This window comes from Trachemys scripta, chromosome 10, assembly GCF_013100865.1.
Source record: "Trachemys scripta elegans isolate TJP31775 chromosome 10, CAS_Tse_1.0, whole genome shotgun sequence".
Taxonomy (NCBI): domain Eukaryota; kingdom Metazoa; phylum Chordata; order Testudines; family Emydidae; genus Trachemys; species Trachemys scripta.
Window position 1 is genome coordinate 85,040,545 of NC_048307.1, and position 16,636 is coordinate 85,057,180.

At 51.7% G+C, this 16,636-nt stretch overlaps 1 protein-coding gene across 1 annotated transcript; it reads left to right on the forward strand.

Annotated features, from left to right (window-relative positions):
* Positions 1-7,398: 7,398 nt before the first annotated feature.
* MFAP1 (microfibril associated protein 1) lies at positions 7,399-15,744 on the forward strand. The gene is made up of 9 exons (XM_034784143.1): positions 7,399-7,593; positions 7,910-8,129; positions 9,618-9,747; positions 11,379-11,566; positions 12,203-12,311; positions 12,404-12,564; positions 12,893-13,052; positions 14,635-14,724; positions 14,913-15,744. The coding sequence occupies exons 1-9, from the start codon at positions 7,515-7,517 to the stop codon at positions 15,093-15,095; spliced, it is 1,320 nt and encodes a 439-aa protein (XP_034640034.1). The 5' UTR covers positions 7,399-7,514; the 3' UTR covers positions 15,096-15,744.
* Positions 15,745-16,636: the final 892 nt, after the last annotated feature.

Consider the following 16,636-nt stretch of genomic DNA (forward strand, 5'->3'; position numbering starts at 1 on the left):
AGAGGAACTGATCATAGAACTAAACATGAATGGTAATTTAGGTACACGTGATCATGACTTGATCATCACATTTATAATGTGCAAGCAGAATAAAATCCAGACCAGTGATGCATATACTTGTTGCTTTAAAAGGGCCAATTTCACAAAGCTGAAAAAAATTATGAGCCAAATCATCTGGAAGGAGGAATTTAATCAGAAAAAAATTAGTAATTGGGAATCATTTAAGAACACTTAACTAGATGCCCAAAATGCACAATCGAGGAAGAAGGCTGTGCTGGTTAAAAACGGACCTCCTTTTGAGGGAAAGTGAAGGCAGCTATAAAAAAATTAAATATATAACAAATGGAAGAAAGGGGAAGTTAATAGTAGCAAATATAAATCAGAAGCTAGGAATTTGAGAAAGTTGATAAAGGAAGCAAAAAGACTCAAGATGAAATCTATGGCCAGCATTGTTAAGGACAGTAAGAAGGAATTTTTAAAGTATATTAGGAACAAAAAGAATCCTAATAATGGTATTGGTCCACTATTAGATGGAAATGGTAGAATTATCAATAATAATGCAGAAAAGGCAGAAGTTATATATTTGTTCTGTATTTGGGAAGAAACAGATGATATAGTCATATATGATAACACACTTTCCATTCCACTAGAATCTCAGGATCATGTTAGCACCTACTAAAATTAAACATTTTTAAAATCAGAAGGTCTGGATAACTTGCGTCCAAGAGTTTTAAAAGAGCTAGCTGAGAAGCTTGCTGGACCATTAATGTTTACTTTCAACAAGTTTTGGAATACCAGAGGAGGTTGCAGCAGACTGGAAGAAAGCGAATGTGCCAATATTTAAAAGCATAAATGGAATATCAGTCTGACATTGATCCTGGGCAAGATAACGGAGCGGCTGATACAGACTCGATTAATAAAGAATTAAAGGAGGGTAATATAATCAATGCTAATCAACATGAATGCATGGATAATAGATCCTGTCAAACTAACTCAATATCTTTTTGATGAGATTATAAATTTGGTTGATAAAGTGATAGTGTTGATGTAACATACTAAACCAAATGCCTTACAGAAGTATCACAACATTTTGATTACAAAACTAGAATACAAGAATTAACCTGGCACACATTAAATGGATTAAAAGATGGCTAAGTGATCGGTCTCAGAATGGCATGTGTGTGACAGTTGCTGGAATACTGTGCAGTTCTGGCATTCACAATTCAAGAAATGATTGGTGAGTGTTCAGAGAAGAGCCACAAGAATGATTAGAGGTTTAGAAAACCTGCCTTACAATGACAGACCCAAGGAGCTCAATCTCTTTAGTTTAACAAAGAGAAGGTTAAGGGGTGACTTGACTACATCTAGAAGTACCAACAAATATTGGATAATGAGCTTTTTAGTCTAGCAGAGAACAGTCTAAAATGATCCAGAGGCTGGAAATCAAAGCTAGACAGATTCCCACTGGAAATAAGGTGTACACTCTTAGCAGTGAGGATAACTAACCATTGGAACAACTTACAAAGGGTTGTGGTGGACTCTCCATCACTGACAATTTTTAAATCAAGACTCAGAGGGGTAGCCGTGTTAGTCTGGATCTGTAAAAAGCAACAGAGTCCTGTGGCACCTTTAAGACTAACAGATGTATTGGAGCATAAGCTTTTGTGGGTGAATGCCCACTTTGTCAGACGCATGTGGGCATTCACCCACGAAAAGCTTATGCTCCAATACATCTGTTAATCTTAAAGGTGACACAGGACCCTCTGTTGCTTTTTATAAATCAAGACTGGATGTTTTTCTAAAAAGCTTTGATCTAGGCTAGGGATTACTTGGGGGCAGGTCTCTGGCCTGTGATATACAGGTCAGACATGAAAGCCTCCTCTTTCCGCCAAACCCCAGGACGGGGACTTCCGTGTAACCGAATAGATTCTGATCACGCATCTCCTTACAAAGAAGAGGAAATCACTTAGGTGTCAGAGGAGTAATTAAAACAAACTAGCAATTGCACAGGAAACAGTCACTTTGATAATTTGATACTGCTGAGAATAACTAAGTGAATCAGCTTTGTGACTGGAAATTGGGTTCAAGGGGTAAGTTTAGGGAGTTTTGTTTGTTGAGCCCATTGTTAACGGAAGTAAGGTTTGCGGGAGTGGAGGGCTAGTTACAGGACTCTCCTCACTGAGAACCGCTCCTGATTTCCAGGATTCATTGTAACAAAGCTGGTGCCTGGGTCATCACCACACAGGGCCCATCTGGAAAAAGTGAACTGCTACTTTCTGATAAAAATTAAAACTCCCTGTCAGGAATCTGGCCTCTCCACTGGTAATGTGCCCATCACCACAGGAACCCCATCCACATGAGAGCATCACACGTGGGACAGGAATAGAGCCTACGGCCAGAAGGTCAGAGGCTTACACCAGAGACCGTAGAGAAGCCCAGGGACAGGAAGGGATGGGACAAGATTGTCCTGGCCTCTCACATGCTGTATGTGCCACGAGTTCTCGTCCTGCCCGAGGCTGCCAGCCCTGTGCCATTCACCTGGCTCAGCAGGGATGGCCCTGGAGCCATGGAAATATTGCTGGTACCTCAACCTGCACAGGGCACCATGCTCTGGAGCCAGGCCGGCTGGAAGCTGTGTCTTGTAACTGCATCCCCCACCTTGCCACAGCCCATCAACAAAGCTTGGGCTTAGTCCTTCCTAGCTGCTCTTGGAGCAGGAGTGGAGGGACGGACGGCACAAGCCCAGAGAGAAGGCAGGAGAGGGTGCATTTCTCCGCAAGCTCAGGCTACCCGTGAGCTACCTGCCACTTAGAGGGAAGGGCCAGGAGACATGGAATCCAAAACCTTGGCTAAGAACAGCCCCCACAATCGAGGGATCTTCACAGGTGCTCCTATTGTTCCCCCTGACAGAATCCAGCCCATGAAACCTAGGCCCATTTATGGCCAACAGCCAACTGTACTGATTCTAGGACACATTCATCTGCAGCACTTGTTGCTTGGAGGAAGGAGACCCTGGTGATTTGACTTCTGCACAGTTGGGGCTTGCAATTTCCAAATGCACCTGGATCAAAGCAGGCTGGTTCAGTGCTGATGCCCACTTCTTATGTTGCATAATTGTTAACTTCCAAGGTCATCTGGAATGACAGCCAATGAGAAAGAGCATTTCCTGGCTTGCTGAGATGCTGACTGGTGTTGTCAGTAGCTACCCGTGTGGTGCTCTGCTCTTGTTCGATGATAACAGTCGGCTGCGTGTGTGTTCCCTCTGTGTGCTGCCCCAGCTCTGCGCAGATAGCTGACACAGCAAACCCCAAGAGAACCCCCAAAAACCACAGACTCTAGTAAGGTACGAAGGAACCCGAGCCAGGTTTATTGTCAAACGAAGCACAGTAATAGTTTCCTATATAGACTCTACAGGACATACTACGACTATGTGCCCCCTGGCAATGGACACAGCTCACTCAGTGGCGGGACACTCCACTGCCTCCTAGGCTGGACAAAGATGCGCACTCCGGGACCTACTGTTATTCAGTTACAGGACAGATTACTCATCCCTACTGACGTATTGAGGTACAGCCCCTTGGCTCATTAGGGTGCTGTCTCCCCTTTGATCATGTTCTTTCAAACAGATCCATCATGCTGTCCTTTTGACCCTGTCTTTAAGATGCACCTGCCTGTTCCTTGCTACGTCTGTGGAGTGTCCTGATGTCATCTTGGCACAAGTTCCTCTTATTAGCACTTCTATGTGGATGCACCTGCTTCTCGCCAACTTCTGTGAGTGGGGCCTGCCTCTGGCTCCCAGCCCAGCTTTTGCTTAGCAATGCCTGGAAGTACTTTGGTTCAGGCTTCAGAGACAAAAGGTTGTTTCAGGGCCTCATCTTACTACAACTGGAACTCCAGCTATGTGGGACATCATGTGTTTGCGTGTCATTGTCAAGCTTTTTGCTGTTCTAAGTTCTTCAGCAGCGGAGTTATGTGCTGAAGCTCTATCTGAGCAGTGGTGACATCACATTAATTTGGGGGGGGGGGTGCACTGTGATACTCTGCCAGGGCAGGCAGCACAAACTGTGCCCTGCCCGGCCCACAGCTGCGCTGCGTCAGTAGCGTTAGGGTTTCCCTTGAAGCAGCGTACCCCTGGGGGTGCCAGGGCTCTGGTCTGCCCTCACTGCAGGGTGGGGGAGGGGAGGGCTCTTTGATGGCCAAGGAGAAGCTACCAGAGATCTCCCCTCCCTGCAGTCTAGGACAGGGCAGAAATGACAGCACAAACCCATGTGCAGCCAGCAGCTGCCTGTGAAACAAGTCTCACTAGAGACCTAAAGCCCTGGAGCCTGGGCCATGTTTCCAGCTCCCAGGACATGTGCCAAGCAGGCAGCATAACCCCATCCGAGTCAGGGTCTCTGGTGCTGGCACCATCTGCAGCTGCTCCACCTGCCCCAGACATGTCGGGTCTAGACCTTAGGGCAGCACCTCAGGGTCACAGAGTACAAGGCCAGAAGGGACCATTGTGCTCATTGTCTGACCTCCTGTCTAGCAGAGAGCAGTGACGGTCACCCAGCTACCCCTGCACTGAGCCCGTAACTTGTGGAGAGGGACACTCCACCACTGCCCTTGGCAGTTGGTCCAATGGTTAGTCATTCTCAGTTAAACATGGGCCTAACTTCTAATCTGAATCTGGCTTCAGTTTCCAGCCACTGGATGACGGTCTGATTTTCAGAGCCATATGAATGTCCTGCCAGGTGCAGACTGGACCCATAAGTGGGTCTTTCCATTGGGGAAAAAGGGCAGCTAGCCACAGGCAGGAGCAGCACAGAGCTCACCACCTTTCCAGCTCCTGAGGCCCCTCAGCTGTGGCTTCCGCAGGAAGGCTCACCTGCTTGCACCTCAGGCACTGCCACCCCGGTGGTTGGGTTTCCTGGAAGCAGAAACCTCATCCTTTCTTCCAAGAAGACAGCAGAGAGCTGCAGAAATGGGGTCAGTGCCTGTGACGCAGCCTGAACTCGATTTCTAGGGCAACCCAGAGCTGGGTGGGACCAGATAGGACCCAGGTGGCCCTGCTGCAGCCTTACAAGGGCTCCTGGAATTGCCCCACCTCCTCAACGGCTGTCCCGTATGAATCCTGGCAGCCGTTTTCTCCAGAGTGCCGGCCAAACTGAGCAGGTGCTCCGGGGATAAGGTGTAGCCGCACTCAGTGGTTAACAAACAAGTGCTCCCGTGACGTGGCACCACACCTCCATGGTTAACACCTCAGCTTCGCTCAGTGAAATCCCGGGTAGCTGCTGTGACAGTGCATCATGGCTACTGCCCCGGGGCAGAACTGCGATGGCACACACAAACCACAATGACTCCTGCTGCCTGGCACTTCGGGGAAGCACCAGCCACGACCAGCTCCATCAGTCCCAGGCACCTGAGAAAGGTTTCCTGTGCCCACTCCCCCGGCCCAGGAAAGAAGCTGCCCTTTTATTAAACCTTTGGGGCACCTGCCCTGGAAGTTCTCATTCAGGCACTGAGCTACAGCTGCTATGCCCCTCTGAAGGGCAGCTGGGGGGCCACGAAGGATGAATAGCGTGGCTGCACATTGGAAGTGTAGAGGCCTGGGAAGGGGCATCAGGCTTCTCGCTTTCTGGGCAGGGAAATGGCTGGAGTGATTGGCCATTCCATTGGCTTCACCTTTAATTAGTAGCCAGAATGGGAGTGTCGGGGCCGAGGGTCCCATTGATTGACACAAGGCCCATCCCATCATGGCTGTCTCTGGAAGCAGCTTAGTATATATTATTGACACCTGGCTGTGTGGCAGCAGGGTACTACGTGCAGCATGAATGGGCAAGGAGGATTGCATGTCCACGGTGTTAGCGCCACCCAAAGGCAGGTCTCGATGCCCAGCAGACTGTAATACAGTATATGGCTCACCTCACTGCACTGGGCATCCTATGGGAGCTCCTCGCCATGGAGGTATTGGAGACTTCAAGGCTCTGAGTGCTCAGCAATTTAACATCCAGGCTGATGAGTCTTATGGAACAGCCCCAAAGTTCATGGCCACCCCAGCCTGGTGCTGCTGGCTCAGCTCTGGTATTGGACACTGGGCATCTGAGGGGCAATCACTTCCTCCCCTGCTTTGAGGGCATGGCTAGCCCCCATCCTGGCATGAGGACAGATTTGGTGAGTCGCCCTCAGTTCTCAGGTGCACAAATGGTCCCTGTCCAGTGGAGCTCACAACATTCCAAACAGAGATGAGATGCACCACTCTCCTGCCTCTCACTTCCTGTGGCTGGTGCAGGCTAGCGCAGGGCAATCAGGTTCTTCCACTGCCCAAGTAGGAAGGGACCAAGACCTGGCGCTCACCGCAGGGATGTGACTCATGCTCCTGGAGATCAAAACTGAACTCCTGCTCTTTTCTCCCACCAAACTCTTTACTCTCCATCGTCACCCCCCCCATGCCTGAATCCCATTGCTGTCCTCCACAGCACGCTGCCCTTTCCTCCCTTGTTCAAGTTCTCCCTGCACTACAGCCTCCCTCACTCCCACGCCCCTACACCTCGTCTAGAATAGAGTTTATCACAGAATAGAATGCCAGGGTTGGAAGGGCCCTCAGGAGGTATCTAGTCCAACCCCCTGCTCAAAGCAGGACCAATCCTCAAATCCTTAAGTGGCCCCCTCAAGGATTGAGCTCTACACCCTGGGTTTAGCAGGCCAATGCTCACATCACTGAGCTATCCCTCCCCTGTCCCGTTACAACTTCTTACTCCGCCTAGGCCTGGCTCAGATCTCACCCACCCTGCCCCCTTTGCCCCTCCAGCCCCCAATTCCCCATGGCTGCCTTCTGCCCCACGTCCCCTCCCTGGGCAGCCTCCCAACCCGAGAGCACCGGGCCAGGCCCCCTCCGGGAGCAAACGCCGCTGCTCCCCCCCGGGCCCGCCCCGGCTCCGTGGGGCAGGCAGGGAACCCCCCGTGTGCGCCCCTCTCAGCACGGGGCTCCCAGGGGCCCCACGAGCCTCGGCGCTGCCGCGGCTGCCCCAGCTCCCAGCGCGGACTGGCCGCTGCTCCCTCCCGGGCCCGCCCCGCTGCCGCTGCCGCTGCCCCAGCCCCGCGCTCCGACCCCCGGCGGGGGCTGCACCGGCCGCACGCGGGGCCAGGGCCGGGCTCCCGGCTGAGGCGCGGGGCGGCCCCGGGCCGTGTCCGGCGCGGAGGGGGCGTTGCCGAGCTCCACGGGACGCCCCGGGGTGGGGAGAGCGCAGGCGGCGGCAGCGGCGACGCGACGGGCACTGTGTCCAACGCCACCTTCCCACAATTCCCCGCTGCGCGGGCTGGACAGCCTATCATCTGCTTCCGGAAACTCTATCCCTCCTCCCGGACCCGTTCTGACGCAGTTCCGGTCAGTGCGAGTCTGAGAGCTAAACTAGTTTCCGGTTCCGGGTCTTGGCGGCGACCCAGTGAGAGGGTGGTTCCGTTTCCGGGGCTCACGGTCGGGAGAGTCTGTTCCCGGTGTCGGCGAGTCCCGTGTTCTGGCAGAAGCTGCCGCCATGTCGGTCCCCAGCGCCCTGATGAAGCAGCCGCCGATCCAGTCCACGGCGGGGGCCGTGCCCGTCCGCAACGAGAAGGGTGAGAGCGGGCGGGGCGCGGAGACTCCGCTCCCTCTGCCTGGCGCGGCCGGCCCGGGCCTGGGGGGGGCGGGTCTCGCCGGGGGACTGGGCCCGGGCCTGGGGGGGGGGCGGGTCTCGCCGGGGGACTGGGCCCGGGCCTGGGGGGGGGCGAGTCCTGTAGGGATGGGCCCGGGCCTGGGGGTGGCCTGGGCTGGGCAGGTTTTCCCCGGGGCTGGTTGCTCTGGTTTCTTGGGAGCTGTGCCCGGTTTGTCCTGGGGTACTGGGGCGGTGAGAAGTTCAGGTCTGTAGTAACCCATCCCCTTCTCTCCTTGCAGGTGAGATCTCCATGGAGAAGGTGAAGGTGAAGCGCTATGTGTCGGGGAAGCGGCCAGACTATGCGCCCATGGAGTCCTCGGACGAGGAGGATGAGGAGTTCCAGTTCATTAAGAAGGCGAAGGAGCAGGAGTTGGAGCTAGAGGAGCAGGAGGAAGATTCAGCTAGTGACCCCCGTCTGCGGCGCTTGCAGAACCGCATTAACGAGGATGTGGAGGAGAGGTGAGCTCCTGCCCATGACAGCCCTGCCTTAGGCTACATCTACACTACGGGGGGGGGGGGGGGCGATTTAAGATACGCAAATTCAGCTATGCGACTAGCGTAGCTGAATTCAACATATCGCAGCCGACTTACCCCACTGTAGGGACGGCGGCAAAATCAACCCCTGCGGCTTCCCGTCGACGGCACTTACTCCCACCTCCACTGGTGGAGTAAGAGCGTCGATTCGGGGATTGGACGCGATAAATCAATCCCCGTGAGGTCGATTTCTACCCGCCGATTCAGGCGGGTAGTGTAGACCCAGCCTTAGTCAAAGAGAGAGACACAGCAAGTACTGTCAGGCCAACCTGCCCCTGAGATACCCTGACAGCTGTGGCTTTATAGTCACCTTTGTTATGTTTTCAGTAGTTTCTCTTTGTGAAAGACCTAGCCTTTGGAGCTGACTCTCCCGGAGTGCTGTCCAAGACATTGTGTAAACAAACTGAAAATATGAAGAAATATATGGAAATTAAAGATTTTCGCTCAACTTTTTGTTATGGTAACTAGACTTTGCTTGAGTCAGTTGTAGGGATGCATTTTTCAGGTGTGTAACTTTTTGGCGTGTCCCTTTTATATATTCCCCACATCTTAACTAGAGGGATATAGGAAGGAAAAGCAGCTCTATGCATTGTCACACCTCTAAAGAATTATTTAGGCTAGTGCAGTTAGTCCACAAGTTCTGAAAGTGACCATAAATAGTACAGCTAGCTCCTTAAGGTCTTTACATGGGGAGGAAAGCAAAATCTATAAAACAGGAGAACATTCTTGTATGGAGATAGGGGGATGCCATGTTATCTGTCTATCTCAGTTAGGTGCAGTGAGTAACGTTTATTTAATTCACCTCAAGTCAGTAATTCATATCTATGAGGAGTAGCTGGGTCAGTTCTAGCGTTGCCTCAATCTTTATAATTGCTAAAGAAGCAGGATCCCAGTGGAAGCTGCATTTTCTACAGTGGGATGAACAGAAGTGTCTGTCCCTGAGCAATCCAGCTACTGGATCTTCAATGGCACCATGTAAACCAACCTTCCGAGAAGAAATGTTACTTTTTCCAAACTTTGCTGCTATAGCTCTGCCTGCAGCCCAGGTGCTCAGACTGTCAAGGAGACTAATCCATGGTTTGTACTGTAGCAGCCTGTACATAAGAGCTATGATTGCTACAGTCTGATTATATTTAGGACACTGGTGGGTCTAGCCACATTTTTTAGTTACTTGAGTATTTGAGATTAACACACGTGTTCAGCTTGGCATGCTGAGATACCTCTTTGCTGTGATTCTTGGGGCTATAACAGTGGGGTTAGGACAGGGTCATTGGGGCTGGAATGGGTTGAGAATGTGTGTGTGGAGACTTCAGCTGGAAGAGCCCCAGAGCATTTCGATGGGCTGCGGCCTATGGTCACTGCTTTAGGGCAGTTGAATTGCTGTGAAAGATTAACTCTGGTGTCTGTGCATAGACTCGCAAGGCACCGCAAAATTGTCGAGCCAGAAGTAGTTGGAGAAAGTGACTCGGAGGTGGAGGGAGATGCCTGGCGCATGGAACGGGAGGATACCAGCGAGGAGGAGGAAGAAGAGATTGACGATGAGGTATGTGCCAAGCCATGGAAACATGCTGCAAGCACCAGTTCCCCAGGCTCTCTCAGCTGAGTTCCCACAGGGCGGGGTCCAGCCTCCTGCAGCTCAGGGCAGTACCAGATCCATGGGCAGGTGGGACTGGTTAATACCTGGACGAATCTGAAAGAGGTTAAGAGTCGGTCTGCAGATGGTTTCGACTTGCCCTTTGGGTTACATGGGATGAGAGGGAAGGTCCTCTCCTGGATCAGTAACTGATTAAAAGATAGGAAACAAAGGTAGGAATAAATGGTCAGTTTTCACAGTGGAGAGAGGTAAATAATGGGGACCCCAATACTGGGTTGTGTGCAGTTTGATATATTCATTAATAATCTGAAAAAGGAATGAACAGTGAAGTGGAAAAGTTTTCAGATGATACAGAATTATTCAAAATAAATAAGTCCAAAGTTGACTGCAAAGAGTTACAAAGGGACCTCAAAAAACTGGGTGAGTGGGCAACAAACTGGCAGAAGAAATTCAACAGTTCAGTGCACAGTGTAATGCACATTGGAAAAAATAATTCTAACTACACATGTATAATGATGAGCTTTAAATTAGCTGTTACCGCTCAAGAACTTTGAGTCGTCGAGACCAGTTCTCTGAAAACTTCATCTCAGTACACAGCCATGGTCAGTAACACAGGGACTATTAGGAAAAGGATGGATAATAAGACAGAAAATATCCTAATGCCACTATATAAATCCATGGTACGCTCACACCATGCATACTGTCGACAATTCTGGTTGCCCATCTCAGGCTATAGTTCAACTGGAAAAGGTTCTTAGACGGGCAACAAAGATGATCAAGTGGCGACTAAAGAGATTAGGGCTGCTCAGCTTAGAAAAGAGATGACTAAGGAGGGAGATGATAGAAATCATGACTGGTGTGGAGGACGTGATTAGAGAAGCATTATTTACCCTTTCACATAACACAAATGCCTTATTACATTAATAGGCAGAACATTTAATACAACAGGAAATACTTTTTCACACAATGCACAGGCAATCTGTGGAACTTGTTGCCATGGGATGTTGTGAAGGTCAAAAGTAAAATTGGGTTAAAAAACAAAACCTAGATAAGTTCCTGGAGGACAGATCTATCAATGGCTATTAGCCAAGATGGTCGGGGCTGCAACCCCTTGCTCAAGGTGACCTGAAATCTCTGACTGCTAGAAACTATTGGGGAAGATTGGGTGTATCTCTCCAAAGCTGCCCTGTTCTGCACACTCTCCCTGGAGCTCTGGGACGGGCCACTGTCAGTGACCGGATACTGGTCTGGTCCAGTATGACAGCTCTTATGGATTGGTGTCTCACTGCTGTGGGGAGGGAACATTGGCTGAAGCCCCCTTTGGTTTGCATGGTGAGGTATGCAGAGCAGTGGATCAGTGTGTGGCCTCTGTGCAACAAGGAATCGGTGCTGTTAACGCCAGTAAATTCCATCCATTTCACCCACTGCGGGAAGGAGTTAGAATGGACTTGGGGCCTCTGCCCCTCTTGGCCCTGCCTGGGGCAAACATCCTCCCCCACCCCTTTGCAAGAGACCTGGGGGTGAATGGAAGGTCAGCAGTTCCGTTGACTCCCTTTGGGTTTGGTGTGTGCCTCAATTAGGAGATTGAGCGTCGTCGTGGGATGATGCGCCAGCGAGCCCAGGAGAGGAAGAATGAGGAGATGGAGGTGATGGAAGTGGAGGACGAAGGCAGGTCTGGCGAGGAGTCTGAATCCGAGTCTGAGTATGAGGAGTACACAGACAGTGAGGATGAAACGGAGCCACGGCTCAAACCTGTCTTTATCCGCAAGTAGGTGGCGTACCTTGCTGTTGTGGGGGTGGGGATTGCTCCCACCTGGAGGAGGGCAGAGTGCCAGCCTAGATGGAAAATGCGAAGGGTCAGCTGGTGCACAGAGAAGCGTCCTCATGTTCATTATCCTGTAGCTCAGAAAGCAACTGGTGCGTGTGCTAATAGCACCTCAGGTTCTATCTGCAGGTCAGGTGCTGGCTTGGCACAGATAGGCAGCATGTGTCTGTGGAATTGAGTGTCTGGGAGTGATCGATTCCAGGCAGCTGTTGTTTTTAGCTCTGTCAGTTGCGTCTGACCCTGCAGTGTACACAAGCTGGATGGGCTCAGAGTCTCTTCATGGTACTAGCTGTTACTTTTGGGTAGGTGCCACTCAGTGGTGATAGGGGGATTGCCAGTGAGGTGCAGAGTACCACAGGAAATGGTTCTCTCCCCACAACAGAGCTGGGGGTGCGAGAGGCCACTCAGGAAGCTGCTAAGGCAGCGGGGCCTGAAGCAGCACCAGACAGGTGCGGATCCCGGGGGCAGACACTGACTCCAGAGAGAGTGAAATAGCCAGTGCTGGGGTGGGACTTGGAGAGGGCTGGGTAAGGTGCGGTGAGAGGGGGAAAGAAGCCTGTGATGGCCCCTCTGTTCCAGGAAGGATCGAGTTACAGTCCAGGAACGAGAGGCAGAGGCAGTGAAACAGAAGGAGTTGGAGCAGGAGGCAAAGCGGCTGGCGGAGGAGAGGCGGAAGTACACACTCAAGGTAATGGGGGCCTGTCCAGTGGGACAGCATATCTGGGTGAGAGGGTTGGTCTGCTGCAGCAGGCTCAGTTGGCAGCTTGGTCCCCTCTGCAGATTGTGGAGGAGGAGACTAAGAAGGAGCTGGAGGAGAACAAGCGATCGCTGGCTGCGCTGGAAGCGCTCGATACTGACGACGAGAATGATGAGGAGGAGTACGAGTCCTGGAAAGTGCGTGAACTGAAGCGCATCAAACGGGACCGCGAGGAGCGAGAGGCGTAAGTGCTGCCGCAGCCTGGGTTTGGGCTTGAATGTCTCTAGTCCCTGACCCAGAAGACAGCAGCCACCAGGGGGCATCTTCCCCTCCCCATTTCCTGCTCTGTTCAGCCACTGCAGCCTAAGGCAGAGCAGAGGTCACCCCATCTTAGCTCCTGGAGGGACAGGGCATTTGGTGCGTGCCCCTGGAATTTAGTGGGTTGAATTGCTTCCTAGAGCTGCAGTCTCTGGCCAGGGATGTGATTGGGACAAGCTTTCTGTCCTCTGGGCAGAGCAGAGGGCATGGTGAGAGTAGGGCTGTCTCTAACGGGCTTTGTGCCTCCTGCACAGACTGGAAAAGGAGAAGGCTGAGATTGAGCGCATGCGGAACCTGACGGAGGAGGAGCGCCGTGCTGAGCTCCGTGCCAATGGCAAGGTCATCACCAACAAGGCAGTGAAGGGCAAATACAAATTCCTGCAGAAGTACTACCACCGGGGGGCCTTCTTCATGGTGAGTGAAGCCCTGCTCTGTGGCTCCCACACCTGGAACAGTGCGTTCTGTTCTGGATGCCTCAGGGGAAGGATTAAAGGAAAGATTACAAGGGCTACAGCTGTATAGTGGCAACACAGCCACTGAAGGGGGGTGTGGTGTCAGGAGAGCAAGATGAGTCTGCTGTGTTTGAGGAGTGTGAATCCCTAAGAGTATGTGGTGTGATTCGGGCTTGACTGAAGGTGAGGTTACATTAAACAAAGGGAGATGTAGGCCGAACGCCAGGAAGCTTCCTGACAGTGAAACTGATTGTCACTTGACCTCCTTGGGGTTGTTCTCATGCATCCACTAATACCTCTCTGGTAATGACTGACAGATCTACCTGGATGTCTCATCGCTATTTGATCTCATATGGCCCAAATCCTCTCCATTCCCCCTTTCCCTGTCATGGTCAACCCAGCCCTTTTCTCTGGTATTCAGGCCCATAACCTGGGCTGATTTGTTTCTCCTCCATGTCCCACACATCCAGATCTTGTTGCTGTTTCCTCCACAACATCTCTAGAGTCTGCCCTTTTTAGTTTCTACCTTTACAACTCAAGCTCTCCTTGAGGCCCTCATCACTTCCCATCTTGCTGCAGTGAGAGTCTTCCCACGCTGCCTCACAAAGTGTTGGTGCCAGAATCCTTTGCCTTGTCTGTTCTACGCATGCTGTCCCCTCCGAATCCCTCCACTGGTGCCCTTCTTTTACTGGATCCTAGGCAAGCTTGTCACAGCTGTCAGAGGCAGAATCAAGTGGCCTGTTGTTTTGTGACTTCTGCCTCATCTGCCCTTGTCATAAACAATCCCCTGCTTCTGCTGGCTGCACACACTGCCCTTCCTGAGCTCATCCACAAAGCCCCAAGGGAGCTGTGGATAAATTGAGGAGGGGTCAGAGAAGAGCTGTGAGAGTGATTACAGGATTAGAAAACCTGCCTTATAGTGATAGATTGAGCTTCTTGAGTCTATCTGGTTTAACAAAGAGACGGTTAAGGGGTGACTTGATCATAGTACCTACCTGGGGAACAAATGTTTACCAATGGGCGCCTCAGGCTAGCAGCAAAAAATATAACATGGTCCAATGGCTGGAGGTTGAAGCTAGACAAATTCAGAGGGAAATAAGGACCTTGGAATCTGAAAGGTGAGCCCCTTGCACACCCCCTTACATTTTGTCTTGTGTAGCCCAGGACTCTCCCCTTATGCTGTCGCCCTTCCCTCTAACCTAGTGTCAGCTCCCCAGGGGCAGGAGGGTTGTAGTATGTTTGGAAAGTGCCTAAAAGCTACAAGAAACAAATGAGATGGGAGGTTCTTTCCTTGGTGTATTTGCCACTGGTCTTAATAAAGCCGTGAAATATGGACTGTTAAGACTAATCATGTTCTAGACCCTGGAGATGGACTAGATGGGACACAAGCCTTGTCTCCAATGTCTGTGATTCTGACATGAGCAGGGAATCTATAGTGCTGTTAACAGGACTCTTCGAACTATGCTGTTTGTGCAGAGTGTCCCTACCTGGTTTCCCTGGGGGCTTACTCTAAATGACTCTTCTGCATGTCCATCCCTCCCTAGGATGAAGATGAGGAAGTGTACAAGAGAGACTTCAGTGCCCCCACGCTGGAGGATCACTTCAACAAGACCATCCTGCCCAAAGTCATGCAGGTATGTGTGCTGGAGATGGGCTCATGGAGGTGGGGTGGGTTCTCAGCTAGCAGGGTCTTAGAGGGTACCTGTACTGTGGGGTGACATGGAGGCCTGGTCCACAGTGGAGCACTGGTGCCTTGTACTCTGAGGGTGCTGTAGGTCCTGCTTGCAGGGGGGGTTGCAGCTCACAATTTTTTTCTCCCTAGGTCAAAAACTTTGGGCGCTCTGGGCGGACCAAGTACACACACCTGGTGGATCAGGACACAACCTCCTTCGACTCTGCCTGGGGTCAGGAAAGTGCACAGAACACCAAGTTCTTTAAGCAGAAGGCAGCTGGCGTGCGGGATGTCTTTGAGAGACCATCGGCTAAGAAGCGGAAAACTACCTAAGGGAGTGCCCAGGACAGTGTCATGCTGCCGACAGCAGGGCGGAAAGGCACTTGTCTGCCACGGGTCCTAACCCTGCCAGAAATCTTGCGAGTGTGTTGGGGCATAAAGTGTGCCTGTTTTGGCCAATTCCTTCTACTCTCCATTTGTTGAGCTGAGTGTTGCATTGTGTGCTCCAGCACTGAGCTCTCACCACCCTGCCTGGTGACCTGGGCGGGGCTGCACAGACTTTCCACCAGGCTCAATTGGAATTAGAGGAAAAGTCCATCCTTGCTAGGCCAGCCAGACCCAGCGCCGAATGTCTTTCGCCCCCACCAGCCCCACAGGACTAGACAGCTTTCCAGATTCCCACTGCCAGGGGGCAGCAAACCCCCAGTTCCCTTGAAATTAGCAGCAGGCTCCTACAGTCTGTTCCAAAGCATCTCCCCACCTCTGCACAACACCCCATCTCCAGTTGGGAAGGCAGTTCCCTTTTGTTTTCTGGAACAGCTGTAACAGTCTCCTCTGCCCTATCTCAGAGGGGCTTTGAAGCCTCTTTCGCCGAGCCCTCTGCTTGGCTCTAGGCTCCCCTACCTGTACCATAGGGTCTGGGGCTCTTCCAGGCCCCCAAGGCACAAGATTTGAGTTTTGATTAAAAGCTGTTTTCTCACAAGACTGGCATTGCTATCACTCTTTGGGGGTGGGAGGGGCATGCTGGTGGCTGAACCAGGGCACTCTCCTTTCTCTCTGTGCTATGGGTTTGCATAACTCAACTCAGGCCTCAGCTCACAGGAGGTGCAGGGCACAGTTGTGCTGTGAGGTGGATGGAATTCTGGCTTTGAGGCAGGAGGTGACTTAGCAGCAGTTCCCTTGGGCCCTGCCTCCTGCAGCTGTGTATCCCAGCACTGTTTCTGCTCACCCTTGGGGGGTGTTCTGTGCCGGTGCCCCAGCCTTGCACTGTTAGGCTGTTAGAGCCCCAGTCCACACCAAGCTATCAGTGCAGGCAATAAACACACATTCCCCACGATCCATTCTTGGCCACAGATGGAGACTGAAGGGATGCCCTGCCCCTCCAGCAGCTATTCAGCGCTTGGGGGAACACACAGCCCCTAACAGGGCACAAGTTGAAGCTAGTGTTCTCTCCAGCCCTTCAACTCTACACTGCCTTTGAGAGACAAGGCCCTGCTGCCAGGACTGCTTACCTCACGCTTTGTAACAACCAGGCTTGCCCCTGGGCTTCAGTAGGGAGCTGTGGCCCTATAAAGCAGCCCGTGTTCTGGCCCTATGAGGCCTTGAAACCATGGGCAGGCTGATTCAGCCAGAACCAGCCCTTCAGTTAACCCAGACATGTTACATGCAAAGCACTGCAGGGCTTCTAGCACTGTGAATATAGAAGCTTTAGAAGGTCTTTGCCCTCAGACCATGTGATTTTAGGAGCTGACAAAACAGGAAGATAATATAAAGTAAGACTGCTGGGCTTAACGGAGGGAAGACTGAAGCCAGTGGAGCTCTGATTAAGAACTAGAAAGGCCATAGCAGCTAGACCTCAAGCCTGTGAACAGCAG

Excerpts from the sequence above, each read along its gene's own strand:
- MFAP1 (XM_034784143.1), top strand. The coding sequence starts at position 7,515 with ATGTCGGTCCCCAGCGCCCTGATGAAGCAGCCGCCGATCCAGTCCACG. Across the intron at positions 11,567-12,202 it reads AAACCTGTCTTTATCCGCAA|GAAGGATCGAGTTACAGTCC; the intron begins GTAGGTGGCGTA and ends CCTCTGTTCCAG. Across the intron at positions 14,725-14,912 it reads TCCTGCCCAAAGTCATGCAG|GTCAAAAACTTTGGGCGCTC; the intron begins GTATGTGTGCTG and ends TTTTCTCCCTAG.